This window comes from Mandrillus leucophaeus, unplaced genomic scaffold (assembly GCF_000951045.1).
Source record: "Mandrillus leucophaeus isolate KB7577 unplaced genomic scaffold, Mleu.le_1.0 Scaffold508, whole genome shotgun sequence".
NCBI lineage: Eukaryota > Metazoa > Chordata > Mammalia > Primates > Cercopithecidae > Mandrillus > Mandrillus leucophaeus.
In genome coordinates this window covers 495030-514424 of record NW_012105453.1, presented here as the reverse complement: position 1 = coordinate 514424, position 19395 = coordinate 495030, and the positions used below count along the sequence as shown (strand labels likewise).

Genomic DNA, 19395 nt, shown 5'->3' with positions numbered 1-19395 from the left:
GGTGGGGGCAGGCGAGGGGAAATGGGGACGACGAAAGAGCAGGAAAGGGATTCAACAGAATCAACCACCCACCACCCCCAACCGACCCGTCTGCTCCTCCGGGAAAGCTCCTAGCGCATCCTGTAACAAAAGAGGGTGGCAGACAGAACCCCGGGCGGGCAGACAGAACCCCGGGCGGGGAGGTGCTGCCGCAGCTCCCCTGCACACGCCCTGCACCCTGCCGGCCACTGAGCCTGATTCTCAGCTTGCCCCTGCGCCACTCCGGCCGGGGCGTGGGCTGGGGGAGGGGACGCGCAGCTCAGGACCCGGAACGTCGCGTTCCAGTCCTGGGAGTTGAGACTCACCGCCCCGCGCCGCGTACCTGCGTTGGAGTCCCCCGAAAGGTTTTTTTCAGAAAAGACCTCGCGCCCCGGGCTCCTCTTGGCCAGCGCCCACCCGGTGGCCACCCCACCCTGGGCCTTTGCGCAGATGCTGGAGCTCCGTACGCAGCCCGCACATCTGGGACCCCGCCGGGCAGCGACGGGCACCCGGGCCGGGTCATCGCTGGGGATCTCCTCGCGGTATCGTCCAGCCTGTTCTCGGACTTTGAAGCGGTGGCGTGGGAGGCTGGGAGATCTGGGCACCCGCGCAGCCAGCCAGGTCGAAGTTTGAAGGTCCTACGACGGACCGAACCGCCCCATTACCCCAGAGTTTTACTCAGTGGTGGATGCTCCTGATGAAATTTGGGACGCTTGGGAGTTGAAGGGTAGGGAAAGGAGGGGCGAGGGCCGAGGGCATGGGGTGGGGGAGTAGGATTCTGCTGGTTGCTCTCCGCGGGAGTGGGTGCGCGTCCAGGAGGCGCTGCTTCTTTGCGGGAGTTTGGCTGCTGCGTTCGTTCGTCGTCTGCGCTTCAGATGCATAGCAGTGAGACCCCTGCGTCGAACGGTGTCGGGGCTGTGGACTAGAAAGGATCCCTTTTGCTGGAATCGAGGCTCGGGTGGGATTCCCGGTGGGGGAAACACCAAAAATACCGTCTGGCCTCGGCCTCTGGCGGCGGGCGGCAGGTTCTGAGTCCGAATGGAGGCTGCTCCCGGGAGCGCCGGGCTCAGAGCTGGAGAGCTCGGGAGACTGTGCGCCTGTGGACTTGTTTATGTGTGTAAAGAGGTGGGGGCGGGGGCCTGCCGAGAGGGGAGGGGAGCCTGCCAGGGGTGGGTGTTTCTCCTGGAGCCTGATGTTTGTAACTCAGCTGATTATGGAGTGTACTGAGCGACCTGCTTTTTAAATAAAGAGATGCCCGCTCCTACCCCGCAAAACCGCGAGCGAGGAAAACATGGAAGCGCTCTGTCCTGAACGTCAGGATGGGAGAAAGTTGTAACACAGAGGAGACTTTTCCGGCGGTCCTGTTTTCACAACGCTCAAGTTCTCCAGCAGACTCAGCCTGCCTCCCGCCTGCCCTCAATTCCTTTCTGACATGTCACACAAAGAAAGCTGAGAGGTAGCATGTAGAGGATAAAATGCAACCGCCTCTGCCTTGGGCGCAAACACACAGACGTGGGTATCGCGTTAGGAGTTAAGGGGGTTGGAAAATAATGCTCCTGTAGATGGTGTTGAAGGGAGGTAGAAAGTCTGGGGTATTTCCCCTAGGGAGAGTGTGTGGGATTTTGTATTGGTGAGGACTGGAGTGTAGCTGGACTTAGAGGGTTTGGTCGTGTGTGAATGGGATCTGCTTATCTGTGGAATGAGATTGTGACCATTGAGTGCGTGGTCAGGGAGGGATGGGGATGTTTTTTCAGAGAGAGAAAGAGAGAGAGAGTGTGTGTGTGTAGGGGGAGGTGGCAAAAGAGCTGGAGTCCCATCCCTCTCTGGTGCCTGGGAGGTGTGTGCTTCTGGGGAGTCTGTTGGATGGGCATCTGTGTGCTTAGCGGGAGACCAGAGCTTGCAGGAACATAGGTGTAGCTAATGCGAAATCTGTGCCTATGAAGGGTGTCAGAGCAGGAGGAGAGGTGAGCCTGTTGAAGACAGATGGCTTGTGCATGCCTGCGCAAACACATGGAGTGGGTGTGGTGTAGGAGGGCGGCTGTGTGTGTGAGCGAAAGGTGGATGCATGTGGAAGGTTGGGCGCCTGAGGATTACCAAAGGGATGTGTGTGGGGGGTGGGGGAAGATTATCTGGGGAGCACGGAGTGTGAACTTTATGAGAGTGTGCTGGGAAATTTGGCGGGAGTGGCATTGGGGCATGTAGGGGGTAGAAAAGTGTGAGCTCAGATCCTCTTTATGGAGAGACAAAGCATTTGAAGGAAAGGACACCGGGTTGGGGTTGGTATTTACCTCCCCCCTCCTTCCTCCCCAGAGAGGAGAGAATTGGAGGAGGCTTAGAATGAGGGATGTACATTTAAGGGGAAAAGGTCCTTGCGCGCTGGCACTGGGTGGGAACAGGAAGAGATGTATGCGTAAGACTGAAGTAAGTAGAGGAATACACTATTCGTGCCTAGTGTCAGGGGTGCATGTTGTATAATGTTTTGTAATGAGTTTCTTATGTAATAGAGGAATTCACTATCACCAGTTCATATTGATAATCAATTAAAGCTAATGGAGTGCCTACTGGATGCTCAGCCCATTGCTGGGTACTGGAGCATGGCACACTGCCCTGGAAAAATTCCTTCTCCAGGCTCAGCTAACTGATGCAATTTTGCCAGAAATAGACAGAGCTCGATGCTTGTTGAGGTTTCTTCAAGGTCTATAATTCGGTTTCTAGAGATGTTTATGGATCTTGGGAGCCAAAGGGAAGCTGACTTGAAATACATCTCTGGTTTTGTAAAAAGTGGGGCATGAAGATAGGGATGATGTAGACTTTTGTGTATTGGGAAGGGAGCTGGATGGTGGTGTTTCTTGTGTGGGGTGTGGGTTGGGAACTGGAGGGTGTTGCACTTCAGGTCAAAATGCAGGTCCAGACCCCTTTGAAGATTCAGTTTCTAAGAGTACACAGAGCCTTCTTCATAGCTGGAATGAGACTTGTTATGTGGAGCTGGAGAATGGTGAAGTCATGATCAGGGAAGAGATGGACTGGGGACGTTTGTCATCTTTGGTGTTTTCCGGACTATGAGTGCAAAGCTAATCTGAGTGTGTGTTTGAGGGGTGGTGTGTGTGCACGTGTGTGCATATGCACTTTGGCCTGGAGTAATGTAACTGGGAGAAAACCAGCCAGGTGGATAGGAGGGGTGGATATTCTGGCTCTGGTGAAGGGGGTGCCAGTATGTGTTTTTACAGGAATTCTGTGTGTCTGAGGAAGGATAAAAATTGTCTTGGATACTCAGATGTGCATCTCTAGCGAAAAAAGGTGTACACAAAAGAAGGGCCATAGACTTTGGGGAATGAGAGAAAGGTGTAGTTGATCGAGTCCATACCCTGAGATGACTAGTGAGGCAACTGGATAGGAACAGAGTGAAGGCTGTGCTTTCGTGATGCACATGTCTATCTGTCTGGACCAGATGATGGGGAGCCCCATTTGATTAGGTTCTGACCATGGTTGGGCGTATGTTTGGGAGGACTTTATTTGACTCATGACATTTTTGAATTCATGAAGTTACAGCTGTGCCATTTTAAGGGTCTACCTTAGTTTTTAGGGGGAAACTCATCTGTATAAGAGATAGTTTAGTGGGGCTTGACTATTGGTCAGAAGATGGGGGACAGATATTTCTGAGGGCAGGGTGGTGAAGTGGAAGACTTTGGATTGGGAATGCCTTAGTTCTAGTTCAGTTCTATCATTTGGGAAAAGTGTGACTTTGAGGACCTTTTTAATCTCTTTAACTCTGCTTCTCTTTTTGTAAAGTGGCAATATAATGATTCAAGGAGGAGGAAAGTTCATTCCTCTTTTCTCCCATCAAAACTTGGTGTGTTTAGTTGTATACAGCTGTACAAAGATGAAATGTAATTAAATACCGGTGCTAGCATGTACGTAGGTCATTGCGAAAATAGGATCTGGACCTCTTTCTCTTCACAATGCAACTTAATCAGTAGTCATGATGCTCATCGCATCTCTACTGCTCACTTGCTGTGTAAATAAAACTTTTTATAACTGCCTCAGTTTACTCACCCAGAAGCTGGAGGCAACCAAGCCTAGATTATAGATGATGGAAATCTTTAAGATCTTTGAGCTATTCGGAGGAAAGGTAGTCTAAGAATCAATGTTATTAATGATCAGAGACAGACATTTCTTTATTTTTAACATCAGCTATGCAGACCACAGCACCAAAACAAATGTGACTTGGAGAACAGCAAAAATAATAATTGTCCTTGACATAGGCACCATTTGAATAAAAGAGGAGCAAAGTCCAGCCTGCCTGGTAAGAGGAAAGCCTGGGCTTTGGGTCTTTGCAATTCCTTGTGCCCAGTGCAGCAAGTTGGTTACAGCCGCTTTCCCCAGAGATGAAGATGGAGGCGCAGGGGGGCACGGAAACCCACTGAAACCTCCAATTCCTCCCAGAAGTTAGCACATGCTGTCAACTCCTGGCTCAGAGTCAGGCTCCCATCCTTGAGTTCAGTGGCCATAAATAGGAGCTAAGCTATTTCCAAGAGGCACTAAACTAATTCTGTTGCTTTTCTTGGCGAGATTGGGCCAATTAAGTTGATTGGAAGAGGTCACTGCTGATGGGTCTCACATTCCCCAGGCGGGACAGGCCAGCAAAGTTTAATTACATAACATTTCCCATCTCTGCAGCTCTACTCCCAGATGTATCAGATGTTCAGGCCTCTCCTCTTCCCCTACATTCAGGATGCCTGATGGAGCAGGCGGCTTCTGCTGCAAGCTTCTCCAACCTTTTCCCAAGCAGTTACAGCACTCCCACCCCAACTGGAGGGAATGTAAATCTGTGCGTTGCCTGGAAGCCAGAGAGGACATGGGGGCTGACACAGAAGATCTTCAAAACCCACCACCCTGCCTCAAGCCTCAGCCGCTGCTATTTTACTCTTTAACAAGGCAGGCAGTTTCTGGCATTGGGGATGTTGAACTAATGACCGTTGCTAGGGTTTTAGATTTAGTTTTATTTAAAATTGAGTTTGTTGGAAAAGGGCCAAATCTTCTACTGGAGACAAGCCTAAGCCCTGTGTGTTGCTGCTGATAAAGTCTGTGGATGTACTTTGTGCGTGGACAGGTGTGTGTGGAGTAAGAGGAGACCACGGGATGTGCATGCGTGCGTGCTGGGGGACACGTGAGCACAGGAACTGCCCTGGGTAGACAGGGAGCATTTGTAGAGCTTATGTTATGGGTGGCAGGTATCTGGATGCTTGGCTCAGATTGGATTGTCATTGGATTGCTTGTTACAGGTGGGCCAACCTGAGAAAAAAGTTGGGGACACCTTCTTTCAGATCTTTTTTATATGGGCATGTTGAACTTTGAAGTATGAGGCCATTGTAGATATTACCTCATTCTTGCCTGGATGGATTTCTAGCAAGACTGAGGCTGGACAAAAAAAAAAAAAAAAAAGTCATTCAGAGGACTCATTTTAGAACCTGTGAGGACACATGTAGATGGCCTCAGAGTGTTAAAGTATTTTTGTTGTTGTTGTTAATAGTTTTCCATAACTCAGTCTTTTATTTTACCTACAAATACCGAGAGGCTAGAGGTTGCACACACCCCCACATGGTCAGAATGCATTTGCTCTTCATGTCCCCATCTGTGCCGTAGTCCTTCTCAAATAGTATTAATTGGGAACCACTGAGGGCTTGCTGCGGCTCTGGGTGTCCTCACAGGACAAACCTATGACTGACTATGGTCTCACTGAAACAGAACAGATTTTGACATGAAATTTGGTGTGGTCTGTTGTGATTGCTCACTCTTTAGTAACATCTCCAGAGAAGATATTTGTTGAGCCCCATTTTTTTGTATGTGTGTGGGTTTGTTCAGTCAGATATTTTTGGAAGATTTAAGGTTCTCAAACATTCAAGGCCGGAGATGTTGGAGGAAACAGTAGCTTATAATCTCAAGAGCCCAAGCCAGGGTAACCTTCAGTAGCTTGAGGCAGCAGGTAGCTGCCTGACTTGGAGGTGGAGGACCAGGTTCAATGACTGGGCTCTGTTACTAATTACCTGCTGTTGTGTGACCCTGGACATTCTCTCTAGGACATGACTTTGCCATCTGTAAACGAAGGGCTTGAATTAGAAGATATCCCCGTCCCATTCCAGCTCTGTCACTGTAGGATTCCACAGTAGCCACATCCTCCTACCTAATCAGTGCTAATTACCTCACTTGGAGTGCACCCTGGCACGCCCTTAATGAGCTCCTGTTTTTATCTTTGGGGAATGGCTGAGTCAAAGGCAGAAAGGCATGCAAAGAATTTGCCAGAGTGTTTCCTTTTGGCCAAGAATGCTCCTGACGTTGGCTTAGCCTACACAGGGTGTCCAGAGCTGAAAGGGGTGGGATTTGGCTTTCTGATAGGTCTGGTGCTAATCATTCAGCTTCCACGTGAATGTCTTTCAGTGGCAATGTCTCTGACTAAGGTAAGCATCCATCTTTAAGATGATGGATGATGACGATGATGACAGTTAATATTTGAGTACTTACTGGGTGCCAGGCATTATTACAGCCATTACATGGCATTACCTCAGTACTCAAAATAATCTCAATTACAAATGGGGCTACTGAGGTTAGGTGAGGTTAAGGGGTATGCTGATGTTCTTGGCTTTCTAGCCTGAAGCCTGTGGCATCACAAGCCCATCACCTGCCAGCCAGATTCTGTTTTTTAATGTTCTGTGATGTCATCCAGATGGGAGCTGGGTCCATCTTCTTCTGCAAAGATGGTCACCCCATAGGGTAACCTGCTCCCCGCCCCCAGAAGCTTCCTTTTCATGTGCAAGACAAATGTTTAAGTTTTTTAGACACCTGCTGGCAAGCATGTGTCAGATCTGTCTCAGCTTCCATTGGCCCTCCCCCTTTACTTCTTGTCCTGTTGACAAGGGAATCTGCCCTTACAGAACACGGGTATTGATTTAAGCCACAATTGCCTCCTTGTAAATTCTATAAAATTGGAGCTGGACATCTGGTTTTGATCCACACGCCCATGAGAGGTGTTAGGCCCCAGCATTCTTGAGTCCTGGAATTGCACAGAATCAAAGTGAAAAAGAATATGAATGGAGAGCATGAGGTCTCTTTAGAATTTGGAAGACAACTTTCTTTGATATGCTAGGGAACTCACACCACTTAGACTGGGGCCAAAGTAGTGAAGGTAGGTTTCTTGCTGGGAGGTTGGGGGGCAGGGGTCGCTGCTAAAGACTGAGGTCCCCAGGCTGTGTTTGATGCAGAGCAGAGCAGCTGTAGAGACCTCCAGCCGAGGATTTGCCACTGCACGTCATTCTCTGGGCAGTACCGGAAGTAGAGAAGCCAAACACGTTCTTGGGGTGGATGCTGCACTTTTTGAAGGTTGTGACTAAAAGCTCATTCCTTCTTCCTCCATTGATTTCCCCACCATCACTACCATGTATACATCATCAAGACAGTTAAGAAGAGGTGACTTTGTTCTGTTGCTTAAAGATATTTGCATGTACAAATAAATGTTGAACACTAACCTAATGCCTATTATACCCTAGGTACTCAAAAATTATGTATTTACTTTGCTTGAAATAACTTTTCATGTGTAGAGTGATAATTATTTCCTTTATATGGAGTATATAGCCTTTTAAAGACTGAGAGCCAGGTTCTTGCAATTTACTTCCCTCTTCCCTCTGGTTCTAGATCTAAGACCCCAGCATTTAAAAATATCCTTCTCTGGCTCTAAGGGATCCCTTAGGGAGTTTGTTTCATGTTCTCAGTCTGAGATTAGCTCCATCTCATGTCTAGAGGACCTGCTTCTAATGGTTCATAAGGTACTTCCTTATGAACTGGGTTCAAGAGGAAGATGCAGCCCTAGAAATCACCTGCTTTCCCAACAGGTGTGTCCCATGGTGTGGAGAAGCCCAGTCCTCCTAACACCCACCTGGCTACCTTAAATAGCTCGCCACATTCTCCCTGCAGAGAGCCCAGACTAGCTGTGTGACTTTAAGCAAATCACTTTCCCTCCATGGGCCTCTGTTTTCCCGGAGAAGGGAGGAGTTGGACTCACTAGAGGGTCACAAGGACACTACCAGTGTGACAGATCACATCTTCCACGATTCTGCTGCTCCCTCGGCCTCATACTGTGGCCCATGCCTGTGATTTTCAGGTATCTCTGCTGGCCCGGAGGACTTACGTAGAGAGATTTGGAGGGGGTGGAGGAGGAAATTAAGTTATGTGATGCCAGATAAGTCATTGAACATATGGATGAGTGCATGTTTATGAAGCACTGAAGAAACAAGCTTGCCAGATTTGTGGCGGATCTTGGATTGGAAGTTGGGAGTATGGGAGAGGTTTATGTGGGATTAAAATTGTCTGTGGGTAGCTGAATTCAATAAGCTAAATCAGAGAGATCCCAAACTCTGAGCAGAGAGATCAGACCCCACCTCTAACTCCAACAGAGACTAACTACATTTTTGGGAAGTCCCCGAACCACACTAGGTCTCACTTCCTCATCTATTAAGAGCTACTGGCTTTGATTATCTCTAAGGTCTTTCTTGACTTATCATTAATTAAATTGTGAGAACTGGGGGCTAGTAGAAAAATCTGGACAAATGCATGGATGGAGAAGGGGATACCTCAAATGGCCTAAATATAGAGGGAAGTGTTCTGTGCGAGTGATACGCCTATTCTTGAATTGGAGATAGCACTGGAGGATATATTCTGTACGTGTATTGTGTTTCAGATACTTACCCCTCCATCATCACCAATGATATTGAAATCATCCTTCACATATTTGCTTAACCTGAGAAGCCTCCCTGCATTTCCCTGGAGAGCCCGGGGCTCCCTTCCCAGCCTCCCGATGTTATACCACTTAGCAGCCTGTGTTTAATTTGCATTCCTAGAATATGAACTTCACAGAGAAAGGTATCTGTTGTTTTCATTTTTGTGTCCCCCAACACCTTGAATAGTGACAGCCACAGGAATGTGTTGAGTGAACGAATGTGTGACCGATCATTGTGAGCTCAGAATGTGCAGTAGCGATGTGACATGCCAGGAACCGGGCTCAGAGAGGTAGTGTACCTTGCCAGGGCTTCAAAACAGTGTTACCTTTTTGGCCTGTCCCAAGGCTAAGGTCATGAATGCTCAGTGCTTGCTGGCCAGAAAAGGCTGTTCTTACTCCCTTTTAGAGACCCTTCTTCCCCATGTCTTAGCCTGCATAGTTCTCCTGCAGATTGGGGCTCTTGATCATGGGGAATTGGGTGTCATTCCACATGCATTAGGGTAATTCCTCCTTAGACACTCGGAAAGCAGCTCAAAACACATGTTTACAGATTAGTCATTAAGCGTCCTGTTGGTGGTCATGTGCTAGATGTTGGAGAAGATGCAGAGATTAATGTAGTGCTGCTGGCCTTGGGGTCTGGAAACTGGTGAAGGAGGCAGACAGGTTATGATCATAGTGGTCCAGGGAGAACAAGGGAAGCAAGGAAGATGGAGTGCAGGGTTCCCACTCCAGGTGTTGTTTTTCAGTACGAACCATGATTGAGAATCCTCTTGGTTCAGGAGCAAGCTGGAGGGTCCAGGAATGGTCTCCACTTCCGCATGACAGTGGTTTTCTTGTCGCTGAATTCTCAGGGCTAGGGTGATGGATACTCAGAGACCATTGTGACGTGAGCCCTTGGTTCTTGTGGGGAGAGTCGGGGGAACATGCATGTTGTACAGGTGTTGGGGCTTGCGGGGGGCGTAGGTGTGCGTGCTCATGGGAGTACTTCTCGGAAGTCTCCCTGCTCATGGCATGGTGGGGGTGAGTCCACCTCAGGCCCCTAAGCTGTACTTCTACCTCCTGCCTAATTACACAGAGTGTGTTGTCTCTGTGACCACTTCTGACACAGGAACAGACTGCCATCTACTGTCCACTTCTGTCCTCTGAGTCCCTCCTGCTCAAGGAGGCATTTATTTTTTTCTCATCCTGTTTTTAATAGGTCCAGACACCAGGAGAAACAGACATGGAGTCCTATTTCATAATTTTTTTTAGAATTTAGAAGGGAGCCTTTAAAAAACATAACACATCTGTCAGGTGGTTCTCTTATCTGTTTACAAAGGGGCCACTCTGCTGCCACTGAGTCTTCCTAGCCGCTGTGCGAGGTGCCATGTGGGATACCAAGAGACACAAAGCAAGGTCTTACCTTCAACAGCCTTGCAGTCTACTTGGGAATACAGGGTAGATTTGCAGAGAAGCAGACTACAGGATGTGGCAGTAGGTATTTGGTAAGAGGCATCTGGGTGGTAGGGACTACAGAGGTTTTGGGGGTTTGGAGGAAGGAGGAGCCCTTGTAGGCTGGGGGATTTGGGAAAGACCAATATGGGTCTCCTTTTAGCAACCCCAGTGTTTGGGAAGAGTCTTCTAAGAGATGCGTGATGTTGTGGGACAGGCTGTGAACCGGAAACTCAGGAACCTGGAAGGCCTGAGGTCTAGTCCAGCTCCTGTCAGTCCTGCCCTGTGACCCAGGGGCTTGAGTTCCCCATCCACAAAGCAAGGCTGTTGGTCTTCTTGTCATGTAAGGGCCCTCACATCCCCAACCCTGCATCATGTACCACTCTTGCATGCAGTGGGAGGTGCTTTCCTGGTGTTCAGCTTGTCAAGAGCAATAGAGTCCATTGGATCCCGTGTGGGAAGGATACCTGGATGCAGGGCCCTTTGGTGATGACCCCACACACAGCAGGAGAGGGAGAATTTCCACAGGGGAGTTTTGGGTGCTGTTAAAATACAAAGGGGGGAAATGTTCTATGCAGCCTCTGCATGCTACTCCTCTCCGGAGCTTTCCTGGACTTTCTTTCCAAAAATATATGTGCATGGCGCTTTGAGTCCAAGATGGCTCCCCCAAAAGAAATTGTTTCAGTATTCCAGCATTGTTCATAGCTCAAATCTAAGATTCCTTCACATGAGAATTCATTCCATGATTGTTTTTATGGAGGTTTTCTTTGAGTGTTTGAGACTTTTGGTGGCTGTGGATTAAAATGCAGAAAACTCACGTAACTCATTCTCCATAACTCTATAATTCATTCACTCCTTGTCTCTTTTTCTCTGTCTGTCTTAGCATTTAAACCACCAGCAAGGAAACCTCCAGGGTGTTTATTGCGTATTCTTGCCTTTTGATGTGTGTGTGTGCATGAGAGAGAGAGAAAAAAAAAGAGAGAGGGAGAGAGGAGAGGCGGGAGAGAGGAGAGGCGAGAGAGAGAGAGTACAAGAGAGAAAGATATTTTAGACTGTGGTCTATTAGCAAGTCTAGGAAATCAAGTTGAATTTGGATTGGGTTACAGGTTGAGAGACCTCAGCTCGTCACCGTAATCCTCTGACATTTCCCTTTTACTTGTTGGCTCTTGTGTGAATCAAGAATACATCTTCCCATTCCCCCTTCCATGTTTACATCTCCTTTTGGGGCAGCTATATAAAGTTACTATCCATCTGCAGCAAGTCTCCTTAGTTCTTTTGGGGACTGCTCGACAGAGGCACAGTCAAGGATAGAGCTATTAGAGACGGTCAGCTTTTGGACAAAGAGAAAAAAGTATGTTGGGGAATTGGAGAAAGGTTCCAATTGTCGATCATGTGTTTTCTTGTGGTGTACTGACGTCTGTGACTATTGTCCACAGAAAGAGAGCATGAGCAGGGGCTGGGACAGAGACAAAAGGGAGATTCTCCCCAAACCAACCAATGTGTAGACAGAGCAGGAGTCCCCAGCAATAGACATGGAGCCAAACAAGCCTGGGAAGTAACTGGGAAACTTCCTGGTGACCTGAGATGTGTTTTGTCATCACTGGTGAAAGGAGGAGGAGATGGGAGTAGAGGAGAGTTATAGGTAGAGGAAGTGCCATGGGAGGAGACCCCAAGGTGAGGGAAAGCAGAGACTTAAAGAACTGAAAGAAGCCCAGGGAGGGGATGAACAGAGAGCATCTCACATATCCCGCATTGGATAATGTTGACCGTATGGTGGAGAGGTGAGTGGGAGCCAACCGGGAGGTTACTTTTTTTTTCCCAGAGGCATGGGAGCTGTGGAAGACTCTGAGAGCACAATGAAGCTTTTGTTTTTAAAAAGATCCCTCCGGCTGCAATGTGGCTCTTAATAAAGAGTTGTTCAGTGAAGGAAGGAATAGCTGATGGTTGGATCGATGGAAGAATTAATGAATGGGCAAATGAGTGAATGAGATGCAGAGGGAACACAGCAAGCCTGATTTGATCTCTGGTTACTTTGACCAGTACTGGCTCCAGGGGCGATTATCTCAGCCTGGGAGGCCAGAGAGAAACGCATTGATTGGAATGGCTCTGGCTGTGAGGACGCATGGATTAAAATATCTGATATTTTAGGGTGGTTGATAGTGGGGAGGACTTCTGAAACTTTTTCCTTCTTCTGTGCATTTCCATCCTAATTTGATTTCATTCAGGAGCAAAAATGAAGATGGCTTTTGAAATTATATCTCAGAAAATTTGAAACTATGGCAATGACGTGCTCCAAAGAGGGAGACCTTTTCATAGGCTCATCATGGAACGGGGATGATAAAGTTTCTTGGGCATACAGAGGGGTCCCAGATTTCTGGACATCAGATTCACCCATACATGATTCCTGTGGATTAAATGACGTGTGTGTGTGTGTGTGCGTGTGTGTGTGTGTGTTTAAAGTTTCAAAGTCTCCTGAAAATTACCAAGTACCATTGAACATTTTTTTGTCGGTGGTGGATATCTAGATAATTTCTTTCAAGGTCACATTGTTTAGCATGTATAAGGAAAGTGTGTGTGGCAGAGACCCAGATGGACACCCAGCATGCCATCCAGTTGACTAGGGGGGTTGGGAACACTCCTTGGTAAAGCCAAAGGGAGCCAAAGAGGACCTCTAGTGTCTTTGCTCTCCCATGTCCTGACTATTCCAATTTCACCTTGCATTTTGAGATCTTTTAACTTTTGCTAACAGTGATTGCTCAGGATGTCATTCAGACCAGTTACGTTTGAATGTCTAGGGTTGGGATAGAAGCTCACGAGGTGAATACAATGTGCAGCCATGTTGAGAACCACTAGCTGACACTGTTAACCTACTCTGCCCTCCTCCTTGCCTTTTGGCAGCTTTGCCACGATATCTGTCCCATCCTCACCTGAGTGTGCTGAGAACTACTCACTTAGTTAAGGAAGTTCTGCTAAGGATGTTCAGCTAATTTGGGCTAAGGCCTCCTATCCCCTACAAATCCAGCATTTGCCTCAGAAATTGGAGGCTAGGAGGACAAGACAGGTTCATAGCAGATTCTGAAGCGCTCATCATCTCTTATCTGCTGAAGCGGGTATTGAGGATGCAGCGCGGGGGAACAGCGGGGAGAAAGACCAGCATCCACAGGGCAGTAACAAGATGCAGACACCTATTTATATGTATCATCCTAGTTCCCCCTGCAGCTCCCAGGACCAGATATTCTACCAGGCAGATATACCAGGCTTGCAGGCACCTATTTACATGTGTCATCTCCATAGTTCCCCCAACAACTCCCAGAGGCAGATATTCTACCAGGCTTGAGGGCACAGTTTGCATAATGCATTCATAATGCAAAGTGGTTTGTGATCTTGGAATGATCAGACTTCCTACACTGGTTCTCCCTGATAATTTGCATATCAGCCAGATACCCTCCTCCAGGGTTAGCTATGATCAGGGCTGCTGATTTCTGCCACTGATGGCTCAATGGGAAGGAAAGCACCTATCTCCTCTCTCTGTTCTGTGGGATTCAGCAGTCTTGGGCTGGTCCTTCCAGGAGGCCTAACCTGAGGACATGCTTTAACCAACAGGCCTTTATATTAAGAAAATAGTAGTAGTTCTCTTCCTTGCCATTTCCCTGTTAGGAAGCCATGGCTTGCAGGACAGCCAGGGGGTAGAGGTTCAGAGAAGGAGGCTAAAAAAAACAAGACCTGAAAACGTTAAGTTTCCAACCATATATTCCCAAATTGTAGAGTGGACCATATGGAATCATTGCAATCCCTGGGTTTCTCATTTACAGCTTTTGCAAAAGATATTACTATGTATGCTGTCAGGCTTGCTGGAGCCGGATGTCTAGCACCCATTGCTAAGTGCATGCTTCGGTAAGAGCTTTGGACTTGGGATTCTCCAGACTGCTGAGTGACCTACGTGTAGTTTAGCAGCATAACGCTTGGAATGAGCCACGTCGACCTGATGTGAGGACCGAATGGTAGCCGGAGAGAGCAGGCCAGGTGGTGGGACAACCATGGTCTGCAGAGGTGGGCAGGGGAGTGGACACAGGCTTCTTCTGCACCAGGTACTACTCCATGAACTGTACATCACGGAGACAAGCCCTGCCGCGAGCAGTAGAAGCAGAAAAACACAGGCCTATCTCTGTGTCTATCATGTAAGTAAGTCCCTGTTGGCTATGTGTACCTGCCACCGTCGCCCCATTCTACCCCAAATATACAGCATCACTTTCAGCTGTGGCTTTTGTTTTTTGATTAAGGGACAATAATATTTCTAGGAAGGAGAAGAGCGATGAACAGAAGCATTTATGTGTGAACACTGGGCAATTTATTGTTTTTCAAAGTCGAATCTAGAACGTGTTCGCAAGAGACCGTGAATTGAGTAAAAAGTTTACTATCGTATTAAGGACTGTTAGGTACAACGACTGAAAGAGGAGTTAAGAGTGATCCTTCAATAATTCCCCTGTGGGATTATGCACAATTAAGGAAAAATGTTCTTCAGGCTATTTCTGCCTTAGAGCTAAGCATCATTACAGTGAAATAGAGAGAGAAGTAATCTTTAAGCAGGAGGAACCAAGTTCTAGTTCTATTTCTGTCAATCACTGCAGGCACAACCTCTCAAAGCCTTAGTTTCCTCTTTTGTAAAGTGGGATAATAAACCCTACCTACTTAACACAATTAGTGTGGGGTTTCAGATGAGATGATGCATAGGATTGTGCTTGGCAAGCTGTAAATTACAAATATATGTTACGGTTTCAACTGGTACATTCCTAAGCGAATAGCACATTGGTTTCTTTGGAAGATGGCTCTTCTCCAAGTCAGGCTGGGATAATGTTCCCTGACAAGACACTGCCGTACCTAGGTGTTCCCCAAACATTGTTCCTGGGAACCTTGAGGAAGCACCATAAGAAATGGAATAAATGTTACAGCGAGGGCTTGAAAAAGTAACATTGTATCAGTCTTCCTATTTCTGATAATGTCATCTTGGGAGAAGAGACTCAGGGTAGCTTAGTGAGGGACATGGGAAGGCACTGGGCTGTAAAAATGGTGTCCAGGAAACCTGGGTTTATTTCAGTGTGAGTTGCCCACACTTCTGCCAACCCAGTCCCCTACTTCACGCCCAGCTGCTCTTGAGCTCTCTGCACACACTTGCATTTGTATCAGTGAAACAGAGCTCCTCCTCTTACATGAGAATGGATCTGATTGCAAATCTAATAGATTCCCCTACCACAATGTCCCCTGCCTTTTTTGTTTACTTCATTTATGAAAATACCTTGACACATCCATATTCCCATTTTTGTAGATACGGTGCTTTATGTCTTTGAGATTATTAAACACTCACGCTCCTTTCTGATTGCTCTTTTCACCTCTTCTTTGGGCTTGGGCTTTTCAGTTGGTGGAATCTGCTGTTTCTTTTCATGGTGCTGGCTCTCCTGAGTGGAGTGGTTGCTAATACTTATGGCCAGTTTATTTTCTGTGACAGATTCCCCGACGTGCTGCCTCAGATGTGGCTTCTGTGCTTGGTTTTAGCTTTTTATATGGTCTCTCATGTCCTGAATGTTTACCTTCTTTCAGGGATTTCTCACAGCTTCTAGCTAATGAACGTCCCCCTTCTTACTGTCAAACCTAGACAGCTCTCGTTTTATTTTAAATGTACTTTTTGTTACATTGTTTTGGTAGTAGGGTGGAAGGACTTGCTAATGGACGAATGGTGGAAAGTGAGAGAAAGAAAGATATAATAGAAGAAGGGACAGTCAAAGCCCCAGAAGGAAGCTATCCCATTGTTCTTGGATTCCTAAGCCGACCCAAAAGAGCTGACTGACTTTACAGTTTCTGAGAGAACTGTGTGTGCTGTTGCTAGAAGCACAAGAGAAAGAAAAATAGTCAGAATGTTCAGTATGCTTCATTTATCTAATGTGAAAAATGAACTCTGCCCAGTGATTTAATGGGCATAAACTCTGTTTCTAAAAAAGCCACTCGTTCGGCAACGCACTTTTGAGTTCTTGATATGGTAAGGTATTGTGTTCTGTGCTGGAGAAGAATACAAAAATGCATGGTTCCTCACCTCCAAGAACTTACAGTGCATGTAAGGAAATAAGACAGTCCCTACTGAGTAACACTCAAGAAGGAAATGGAGTGTAGCACACAGAGGGTACCAGCAGTTCCTAAGACTTCTGATGGGTGATTGAGGAGAGCCCTGGATCAAGTAAGCAATTTGAAGGGATAGGGGTAGCACAGACAGCACAGGGGTGGAAACAAGCGTGGAGTGTCCGGAGCTTGACCAGTATGCCTGGAAGGGAGGGAGTGTACGCAGAGCATTTACTCTCCCGGCTTTTCTCCTTTTTTTTTCTGCTTTCAGTTTGTTCTTTGAACTTTTTGGAAACTTCCCCTGTTCTTCGTTTAACACTGTGCTTCATCTCTTGGGGTTCTACGTTTAGCTCACTGCGGCTGTGCTTAAAATTACAGAAAGAAGGTGTAAGGCCCTGGAGAGGGATTGAAGAGAAGGAAAATTATTTAAAAATAAACAAGAAGGTAGTGTGGAGATCCAGCCTTCCCAAACTATTTCTCTGAATTTAGCATTTGGTATCGGTTTAGCTATTTTGTTGCCATCCCAGTCTCAGCAAAGAAACAACTTACCTGGAGTATGGGCTTCAGAGAAAACCCTAACATTCCTGACTCCCGAGTTTATAGAGCTCTGCCAAACTCGGCCTTGCGGGAGGAGGAAAAGCGCTAACAAGCCATCCTCTTTGGTGTCAAGTGCAGACAAATCACTTAGCCCCTCTGAGGGCCGCCAACAGTAAGCTACTGGTTTGTGAAACCCCAGGATAGCCCATCTGATTTCAGTCCTGCATTTAGTCACTTAGAACATGCTTGCACATGCATTTGCTGGCTCATGTACATACAAATATACACATATCTCTCTTTGTGCCCTTTCTTAGCCTCTGATGATTTCTTCTCCTCCAGGAGGCAAGAATCCGAGGCTTATAAACCATGACTTCTGGAAAGTTTTTCCTTCTGCTTAACCAGGGTATCATTTTTTTTTCTGCCTTCCCCTGGAGAATCATTGGCCACTGGCCTAGTGGTTGGGGCAAGGATCAGAGGTACCTTGCATTCTGGGGTTTGTCCCTAAAGGCTCGGTGGGACTCTGCATTGGAGTCTGTAGTCTGGCTCCACTCCAGTACCTTCACTGATCTCTTGCCTCCCAGATGGTCCAAACTGTGTGGATTTGGAAGAGCAACAGATAGCCCTTCCTCTGGGCCTCTCCAGGAACACATTTCGGTGTCTAGACAACCTTAGAGAAACACGGCAGAGGAAATCATGGTGGAGCGGCATGGAAGCAGGTGAAACCCAGACCTAGTACCTTGTTAAATTCCATCCTGGAGTGGAGATACCAGAGGAGCAAGTATTACCTTTATTAAATGATAGAAATGGTTGTGGATTTCTCTGACTTCTTGTAGGGTTGGATAAACCCCAAAGTGAAGAGAATTTTTGCTCTTTGTTTTAGCCATTAGAAACTCAAGACCCTGCTACAGTGCTATTGGTTTACATTTTCCCCATCACATTGCTTCTGCAACTTCTGAATGGTGGCAGCCATTTCTTAACATTTCCCTGCAGTGCCACTCAGACAACAAGAATAGATTTGGCCCTTTTCATCTCAAAATAATGGTCATGATTAATAATTATTGAACTGCGAACCATGCTCAGCCCTCTGTATGTGATCTCAGGAATCCTCACAGTACTCAGTGAACTAGCAATTTTATTATTCCATTTTTGCAGACGAAGCAACTGAAACTTCCACACATTTTCTACTTTGCACCTAAGATCATCTGAGAAACCATGTTGTACTTGTTTTCCTAATGTATGATCTGTTCTTTCTATTCTAATGTAGATTCTGTGAGGACAGGGCTTTTTGTATCCTTGCTTCATTGCTGTATCTCTAGCACCTGGACGACTACAGGGCACCTGGTGGTTACTTAGTAAAGGTTTTTCAAATGACTGAGTAACTCATGCAAGGTTAAATGTCTAGGAAGTGGTGGCACCAAGCTTAGGATGACTTTTCTGATTCCAGAGTCCAGATAGTCCTAACCACTATCCCACACTACCTTCTTGTTTATTTTTAAATCATTTTCCTTCTCTTCAATCCCTCTCCGGTGCCTTACACCTTCTTTCTGTAATTTTAAGCACAGCCGCAGTGAGCTACCTCAAGTTTCTCATCTGTAAAATGGGGATAATATAATGTAACTACCTTATGGGATCGTACCCCTCTGCATGGTAGCCTCATCCTACTCTGCCTCCTAACCATGGCCTTTAGATCAGCAGGTAGAGTTACTATATTTAGTTCTTTTAATCTAATCTGAAACACAAAGCATTTGCTTCCTTAATTCAAGATTTTTTGCTTTCCCTAGATTAAGCTTTAAAGCCAAAGAAGTACCACAGAACGGATTGAGGCTGCCAGAAGTACCATTCTCTTGCACCCAATAAGTGGGAAGTGGAACAATAACAGCTAAGGCTTTGGGGGTCCTTCCAGAAGTAGTTGTGACATCCAGCATTCTTTCTGATTATGAAGTAAATACCTGTTCTAACGCATGTTCCACATAGAGAGTTAAGAAAATGGGGAAAGAATAAAGAGCAAAACAATGACCAGAAATACCATCAATACCCTTTGACGTTCTTTCTCTGTGTGTGTGTATGTTTGTGTGTCTTTGTTTCTGTGTCTTTATATATGTATTTCCTTTATTTTTTTTTTTACTTTAATTTAATTTTTGGAGACAAGGTCTCACTTTGTCTTCTATACTTGGGTGCGGTGGCACAGCAATCATGGCTCACTGCAACCGCCAACTCCTGGGCTCAAGCGATCCTCCTGCCTCAGCCTCCTGTATAGTTAGGACTATAGGCATGCATCACCATTCCTGGCTAATTTTTCAATTTTGTAAAGACGGCTCTCACTATGTTACTCAGGATGGTCTCAAACTCCTCGCCTGAAGCAGTCCTATCACCTTGGCCCCCCAAAGTGCTGGGATTGCAGGCGTGAGCTACCATGCCCAGCTCCCATTTATAAATAAGGGGTTCACCATACTATACAAACACTTTTTACCTGGCATTTTCCAGTCATTATTGTTTGCATTGTGCATATCTCCCCATGTCTTTTTTTTTTTTTT

General features: G+C 46.6%; 1 protein-coding gene across 1 annotated transcript in view; it reads left to right on the top strand.

Moving 5' to 3' along the window:
• The first annotated feature begins 436 nt into the window (after positions 1-436).
• Positions 437-19395, top strand: part of NTF3 (neurotrophin 3) — a 62226-nt gene continuing 43267 nt past the window's right edge. The window contains exon 1 of the mRNA XM_011996268.1: positions 437-639. Within this exon, the coding sequence (XP_011851658.1) occupies positions 469-639 (171 nt within the window). The 5' untranslated portion in view covers positions 437-468. The remainder of the gene's footprint in view (positions 640-19395) is intronic.